The sequence below is a fragment of the Vollenhovia emeryi genome, unplaced genomic scaffold (assembly GCF_000949405.1).
Source record: "Vollenhovia emeryi isolate VEMERY1.0 unplaced genomic scaffold, V.emery_V1.0 DF939189.1, whole genome shotgun sequence".
Lineage (NCBI taxonomy): Eukaryota > Metazoa > Arthropoda > Insecta > Hymenoptera > Formicidae > Vollenhovia > Vollenhovia emeryi.
Genome location: NW_011967177.1, coordinates 429,809 through 438,489, shown reverse-complemented (window position 1 = coordinate 438,489; position 8,681 = coordinate 429,809). Strand labels below are relative to the sequence as shown.

General features: G+C 44.7%; 1 protein-coding gene across 3 annotated transcripts in view; it reads left to right on the top strand.

The window, feature by feature from the left end:
- The first annotated feature begins 531 nt into the window (after positions 1 to 531).
- Positions 532 to 8,681, top strand: part of LOC105562392 (glucose-6-phosphate 1-epimerase) — a 39,031-nt gene continuing 30,881 nt past the window's right edge. For all 3 annotated transcript variants that reach the window (XM_012013193.1, XM_012013194.1, XM_012013192.1), the window contains exons 1-2: positions 532 to 697; positions 1,129 to 1,180. In XM_012013193.1, the coding sequence (XP_011868583.1) occupies positions 628 to 697; positions 1,129 to 1,180 (122 nt within the window). In that variant the 5' untranslated portion in view covers positions 532 to 627. The remainder of the gene's footprint in view (positions 698 to 1,128; positions 1,181 to 8,681) is intronic.

Below are 8,681 nucleotides of genomic sequence, written 5' to 3'. Positions count from 1 at the left end.
TTTACTATCGAAAGATTATAGTTGCTTTCCTTTTACATGAAAACTCAGATAAATCTCACTTGTGACGTCATAACTCAGTTGAATGCATGTTCCTTTTGATTCTTGAGAAGTGAGATTCAACCAGATTTAACTGAGTTTTCGCACACGATCAAGACCGTGTGCTTTAGTGAGTTTAATAGACTCACATTATAATGACGTCATATCTGAGTACAAAATACTCACATAACTGAGTGACTCAGTGTCACTTGAGCACCACTTGAGTATAAAAGGAAAGCAGCTTATAACTCGTTCGTATGTTTAGAGCGCGCCGATATCAACCAACTTCAAGACGGTGGTCGCCTCGTCATTTCGATAATCGATACCGCGCGTCGAGAGCTGGGAATTCTGGGAACGCTGGGATTCGGCCCGTTTCAGTCGGCAGTAACGGACGCTCGTCGCGGCTACCGTCCGTCGATTCCGGTCTTTTCAACCCGCGGTTGACTCCGGCGCCGCGACACGTCGCGCGCACAAGGAGGCTGCATCGGGAGCACGAGGCGCGCGCGCGCGCGGGTGGGGACGAGTTCGAGGGCGTCGGACAAAGGTTGGTGGTGTCGAGCGACCGGCCGGCAGCGCATTCGCGGCTCAAACATGGCAGCGGCTACCAGCGTTGTCGTGCTCGACAGGGGCAACAACACCACCTGCACCATCAATTTACACGGTGTGTTTGTGTGCGTGTGTGTGTGTGCTGGATGCGTGCGTGCGTGCATGTATATAAGCGCGCTCTGTGCGCGCGTATGTGTGCCCGCGCGCCAATTCCGCGGAGGTACGCGGCCGAGAAACCGCGGCGGGATGACTGAAAGCCCCGAGACGTTTCCGCGTGCTTTTCGCGCGTCGCGGCTTTGTCGCGTCAGCCGCTGCCGCCGCGGCGTTCCGACGCGCGCTCCTACGTGCGCGCGCGTCCCGTGTGAGTGTGCATCCTCCGGCTGTCGCGAGGCTCTCGCGACGGCCCGTTTCTTGGCGCGATTAGAAACGACGGCGCGGCGCGGCGGCCGACGGCGCTTACGTTCCGGCTGACTTCCTCACGTGCCATCGTCGCCGTCCACGCGATCGCTCCGATCGATAATCTGATCATGATTTTCCATTTTGCAGGAGCCACCGTGGTGTCCTGGCGGGTGAATAATCAGGAACAGCTGTTCGTTAGGTAAGTACACGCAGATCAGATTCCGCATGCTCTGACGCTTCGACAGACGAATCGGAGCCCACCGTCAACGTCTCTCGTCGTTTTCTCTCGCAAAATCAGTGGCAATTAATCCGTGTATCGAGTTCCTTTTAAGCTCCCTCCCCGGTCGCGGATAGTTTTTTTCAGAATCTTAAATTGTGCAACGTTTTAAAGAGAACGATAAAATTTCAACAATACGCTCGAGTTAAAATCCCGCGGTAGTTAACGTGTATACAAACGAAAATACTAAACTCAATTGATAATTGAGCTGAATGTACTGCAAATCTGATTACGAGGAGCGTTAAAAATTGCTCCCGTAAACGTTAGGCGCGTCAATTTCAATTACGGCGACAGAATTGCAATGCGACGCGGATTTTTCGTGAACCGTCCTGTACAGGTCGTAAGACGCGGTGTAGAATCGTTGAACGTTAAACGTTGACGCAAGTTGTAAGGTTGCGCGCGAGGTTACGCATCTTAGATGAGATAGAATGCATTCAGCTTGATCGCGCATTACGATGCAAAATTATAACATCGGAGGAGCATTTACATGAGTCGATCGCAGAAAAATAACGGATAAGATAATTAAGATCGTAGAGAGTTGCCAAGCGGCGTGAAGCTAATAAATTTTCCGACGTGTCGTAACTTTAGATGTTATTTCAGCTTGGCGTTTCATTAATACGACGTCTCAAAGGTTACACTCGATATTTAAGCGTTTAGGGATACTGATGTGAAATATTTTTAAGTTTCAACACGGAAACTCGGATCGAAGAGTCTCCCAACATTGTTACGTGTTATCTAACGTTATTACGCGTCGAGAGATCCCTGCGGCAATTGACAAAGAATAGTCTATACGAGTGTTAAATTCGAAAACGTGTAAATTAAAAATCTCCAACGCGCGGTTCATTTCGTTGCGACCTATTGCTCGAGACTGCAAAGCCTAATTTGTACTCTCTGCGTCTAGAAACATTCTGTCCAATAAATACGTTTAGAAACTTTGTGCAAGTTGGGAAATTGTATATCATACACGGAGAGAATTTTTTCTTAAAATTTATCCTGAAAATCATGTAATCGTGGGACAGCACGGCATTTTAAAAGATTTTATGAGAGTTTTCTGAAACTTTACCATACAATTTACTAGTAATTATATTTAGTATACATTTTACTAGTAGATTATATAGTAAATTTTGAAAAAACTCATACAGTTATTCAAAATACCAAGTCCCACAGAGATATTTTTTCTTACAATTTATCCTGAAAATTATGCGACCGTGGAGCAGCATGACATTTCGAAGAATTTTATGAGAGTTTTTGAAATTTTACCATACTTTTTTTACTAGTAATTGTACTTTGCGTACATTTTACTAGTAGAATATATATAGTTGTCTCACGATTACATAATTTTCAGGGTAAATTTTAAGAGAAAATCCTCTCCGTACACATTGTATAATCATACATTGTCGACCAAATTTTTTAAGCGTTTTGATTTGTTTATACATTGTATATAAATAAATCAATAAAATAGAATATTCCTAGGTGCAGGAAGCACAATGTAGATTCGTCTCAAGACCCGCGCTACGCTACGTTAGGGCCTGAGCAGAATGGCTAACATCTTGTGCTTTTAAGACAATGTTTTATATTTTAAGCCTTTGTCTTAAGGTGATGCACAATAACTGTCTTATGTCTTAAGAGCACAAGACAGCCATTCTGGTCAGGCCTTTAGTCGCATTACTTCTCGAGATTGACACCTAGACGAGAACAAAGTCTGTTCCACATGAGCACAGATTGCCCAACAGATTGCTTCTCTAGTGAGAAAAAAGATTGCTATCGGGTGCAAGAATGAAACAATTAAAGTATCGTTACCCGCGAGAACAATACGCGCGCAATTTCTATCTACCGTTGCAACGGCTAGCAATCGCTACAGGATTAAGGATTGAGCAAGCGAATAATGAATTATAATGTCTATCGTTGCGGATCAATGTCAAAATCCGTTTCGTTCGCGATGACTCAGAAAAACAGACCTGCCCGCCGTACGTAACCGATTCAAGGCTCTCGCCCGCGAAACGTACCGATACGCAATTCCACTCGGACCGAGTGCAAATCGTGATCCGCTCGATCGCGAGTTAATTTTTTCATCCACTTTAATTGTGTTATATTCGCGACTCTGCTGAACGCGCGTGTACTCGCGCCGTTCGGTTCGCACCGAAATATTAATATCGACTCGGCTTTTTCTCAAGCGCGGTTTTACGATTTGTCATGATGCCGCGAACGACGATTGTTTTTCATCGCGGACTGAACGCGTCAGACTATAACTCTCTGCGTTACGAACGCGATGGCAATAACGTCGAATACCTCCGCGAGGCACAAGCGGCACCTTTTTCCCTGTCGGTTTTCCTTAGCATACGCGAACGTAATTTTCCTTTGATAGGTGGTAATCTTCCTTTCCGGATTACATTGTCCACTTTGTGCATGGAACTTTCGAAAATCCACGTACCATTATATCGAGGGAAACATGGCGCAAATCCGTTTTTATATATTTTGCCTATTTTTACAATCTTCTTAGAGGGAATATATATATATCTCGTATTATCATTCTGTCGTGACAATACAACGCGCAGCACGAGAAGGAAGAGACAACGAGAGAAGGTACGTGCGCGCGCGCACACCTGCCGAGAAAGAACCGCGTAAAAGCGCGGTGCCCGTGACGATCGCTTTAAAAGCGGCAGCCCGAGAGCAGACGATGAAAAAACTGACGGAGAGCGAAGGCAAGGGCGCTCTCTGGACCAGTACATACCTTATACACGGGGTTCAGGGCCCCTCGTCGCTTGCCAGTCATCGGTCCTTCCGACTGTAAAGCCGCTGTCGAGACTGCGTGTGGGTTTTGCGATAGACCCGCGGCTATCGGGACGACGATGACAGCGTGAAAACGTGATGAAAAATCAACATTTCAGCGCGCTCTGTCAATCGGCACACACCGATCGTACTTTCGTCACAGAGGCAGACCTCGCGATTTCGACTCTGTGAAAGACACTTGCCGCGCGCGAAAGCAAGCGCGAGCTCGGTTATATATATATATTTTTTAAAGGAGACCACGTGAAACCGCAATCGCTTCTTCTCGTGCCGTTTATCGACACGTAATTCGGTTTGCGGATATAATCGCGAGTCATCGCTCGACCGCTGGCAGAACGCGGCCGCTCCGTCGTCAAGGAATTTTAACGGTTGTGAGTAACACGCGTGTACAATCGTGCGCGAGACGCTCGGCAAACACGCTCGTAATTTACTCTAATTTCCCTCGAAACGGCTATAAAAGTTACGTCGCCATGTCCGGTCGCGATACCGATCGCGATGCACCGCGCGCGAATGTACGAGGCGTATACTTTAATGACAGATGCTGCGCGTCTGCCCAGGAGAAAACGGCGGGCTTAATATCAGTTAATAACAACTGGATATATTAATGCTTGACACGTTCAACGGTTACTCAGGAAGTTGACAAGCATCAGTGAATTTTCTATCATTCTCCGGCCTTTGTAGACAGCGTACATATTTTATCTTTGTGCCTGTTAATTTTATAATCATGACTCACCTCGTTTGGATTTTTATCATTTGGCTGCATATTACATTGGCCTGATTATTTTTAAGAATGTGCCTGAGAAGGACCTAAACCCTTGGTCGAAACGTCGCACCGTATATATTTTTTATTTTATTTTATTAAACACGTGCCAGTTAGGGTCGACTAAACTTATTCATTGTTATTTATTACTGGCAACCTAAAGAGATTTTTATGTTTGAATTTCATTTTGTTTAATAAGATTTTAACTTGAGACGTTTAATTACTTATCGCCATCAAGAGTTTCACAGAGGGGGAGGAAAGTGGCTCACGGAATGATTAAGATAAAATAATTAAAAATTCTTTAGGCTCCCAGCAATAAATAACAGAAGGGAGTTTCAGTCGACCTTAACTGGCCAGTGTTTAATACAAAATAAAATAAAAATATACTGCCTGACTCTATTCTTTAATATAAAATAAGATAAAAATACAGTGCCTGACTATTCTATGTTCATTTTGTTGTTATATTTTTGAAATATAATTTGTAGTTCCACCGTATGCTCTTTTGCCTGAAAAGGCCCTAAACCAAAGGTTGAAACGTCGCGCTGTATTTTTATTTTATTTTATATTAAATACTGGTCAGTTAAGATCTGAAACTCCCTTCGACTAAGATAAACCATCGTTAAAATGTGTCTCGTGGGTACATGAGCGTAAAATCAACATAAATCTTGTATACACACTGAGAAAAAAGTTGTAAATTACTAAAACGTTTTAGATTATTAAATATGTTTAGCTGGCAGTATCTCTTTAATCCAAATATATATATTTTTTAATCAAACTATATACAGTTTATTAAAAAATATATTTTTGTAATTAACACAAATGTTTATGTGAATTAACAAGCATTCGCTTGACAGCCCGTGGCCGCGGCATACAGTTGAGTGAAGAGATATTTTCGCACTTAATTTTCTCAGTGCACAAATTACTAAACACATCGATCACGAAATCGTTAAATACGAAGTTGAGTGAGGCGCATTTCGAAGCCGAGCGATTGTACCCCGCGCAGCAACGGTAACATGAGAGGACCACGTGCAGCATGTCGATCTCTCAGTTCTTACGATCCGACCGCGGATGTGGACGTGCCCTCGTCGAACATCTGCGTCCACGACGGGGCCCAAAAACGGAAATGAAGAATCGGGGACGAAGCGGCGCGGCGGCGCGTGAACGGCGATGAGCTACAGCTGGAATTCCATTAGCGCGATAAAATAATCGGGCGAACTGCGGTTTGCCGATACCGACGATACCGTCACCGCGAAATGACAATAGGCAACATTTATGCATCGAGCTGCGACACGCGATAATTCTAAAAAAGTACAAAGTAAAAATCCGGATGCAGCGGTCAGCGCTGAGTCGTTCACTTCGGCCTGGACTTGTGGAATGTCCGTAAGCTTGTAAATCTTACTAGGCGAGAAAATTCGGACGGATTGTTGCAATAGGTAGGCTAAACACGGAAGGGTTCGTCCGGCGTGATTGTACTGAGAATCGTAGGCATATTACGAGCCCACACGCAACCCCTTTCGACTCCAAGACAAGCGAGGCGACCTAACTGTTATTCACTTGGTTCGAGAACAGACAAAGACCCATGACGGTCGGGAATGACCCCCGAGGGGAGGAAGAGTAAGGGAGAAAGAGATGGAGAGAAAGAGAGAGAGAAGGAAGCAGGACGGAGACAAATAGGTAGAGCGAATCAAGGAAAACGACAAAGACGGGCTACGGGTGAACGAAAGGGGTGCGGGTATACAAATGCACGATTCATCTTGACGAAGGGATGGGACGATGATTAAGGGTCCCTCGTCTATCCTCACCACGCCTAAAGACGCGCCACGGTCACGTATACACATGCTTGGCGCGCATCCTCGCGAGGAAGAGCGAGAGGGAAAGAAAGTAACATGGAAAAGGAAAGCGTCGCTAATGGCTGCCGGCAGGACTCAACCATGAAATTTCAACTCTACTTTCGGAGGATTAGAGGTTTCGTTCGAGCCGTGGAATTGGTGAAGCTCGTCTCGCGCTTCGTGCGATCGCACCGTCTTACGGGAACATAACTCGGTCGGGCCCGAGAATCGCGGGCCCTTCTCCACTAAGAAATCGTTCGAGTCGTGTGCGTTATCGCGCGGATAAATGTTCAGATGTCACAAGAGCTTTCACATTCAAATTTGTTACAAGCGAAACCATTGATTGAGACTTTTGCTTTCTCATAGAAAAAGCTGTGTGAAAATAATGGAGTCTCATTTTTCTTTGCCAATGTGTTAGAGATGTTCCGAAACGTCGAAAAATCACATATAGACCGAAATGGCCGTACGCTGAAATTGTTGTGAACACCATAACTTCCGTACATTTTGAGATATCGGTTTGAATTCTTTTAGATTTACTAAATATAAAACTTCAGAAGATTGACCATGTCTGGCAAATTTTTATGTTCAAACTCACGACGTTTCGACCGTGGTTTGTGGTCCTTCTCAAGTGACAATTGCGTCAATAATCCCGTATGGTAAATCAAAAGAACAGATCTTAATTTCATGAACGGCAAACCATGACTCACTAAATATAATCGTAAAGTCTTGACCAAGTGATCTCCAATTTAAAAAATACGATGCCGCCGGGGAAGTGTTTCGAGTCATTACGCTCTTGTTTCGAGAGCGAACCGGGCCGGGCTTCCTACGAGGGGCGAGAAGAACGTCAAACGGTGCAGTCGCACGTTAGAAACGTCCCGCACTCGCGTGCATTTGACACCATATACATCTTTGTCGCCCGGGATTGGTTCGTGTTGGGCATATGGCGAGAACGTCCGTTAGTGGTAACGCATAGGCACTCGGGGGATTCTTTCTTCGAACCGTGGAAACATTACGATTGCACGCGTTACTTTCCACACGCCGTAGCTTAGGCGTCGTATTTCCAAAACAAATATCTCTCTGCGCGAACTCGCTTCGCACACTTTGTAGTCTCGAGCTTTACATGCGATGAACATTTGATATCCTCAATTCCTGGACATCTAATATTTTTTATTATCCTTTTGTGAAGGATAGAGTTAGATTAAAGAGGGCCAGGTTTTAATAAAATATTTGTTTGCATTAAATTTGCATTGTATTTGCACGATATTGGAAAAAATGTTCTAACTTGTATAAATATCCATTGTTACAGTTGGTGCCATTTGTTGATATCATTGCTTTTGTAGAGAAAATAGAAATGTTCATTTTGTAACGAAATATTTTCAAATAATTCAATCATAGAGTTACTGTTCGGATGACGCTTATGCTTGGCGCGTTTTTTTTTACCTTTTTTTTCGAAAAGGTAAGTTTTTAAGGTCCTCAACATCTGGACATTTAATATTTCTCATCCTTTTGCGAAGAATAAAATAAGCCGCGCTAAACGGAAACGACGAACGAACTATATTTCGCACGTTGTTACGCGAAGATCGTGAAGCGAGGCCGCGATGAAGAGAAATACGGAAAAAGCACAATAAACGATAGATCGCGGAAAGAGCGGAGCGAATAAAGGTAGGGGAGAGATTTGAGAGAAAGAGAGCGCTAATGACACCGCGCCAGCCGTCGTCTCGGCTTTTTGCCGGTATTCGGAGCGTAGATTTGCACGAGGAAATACGACGGAACGGCCGAAGAAGCGAATAAGCCGCGACGATAACCAATGACAAACACTCCGGCGCGAGTGCCTCGGCAACAACGGCCGTGTTTGCGCACTTAATTCGTGCGACAATCGTCGTTCGGGGGATTGCTGCGTTACGTAACGTTCATCGGATGAGGAAAACTGATCGCAAAAACCTGCTTCGATAGCGCGTCGAGCTTTACGAGCTTGACCACTGATCGCGGTTGAGACGAGACAATCGATACTCGCGTCGCGATTATTTTCGCCTGTCTCTCCTTAGAG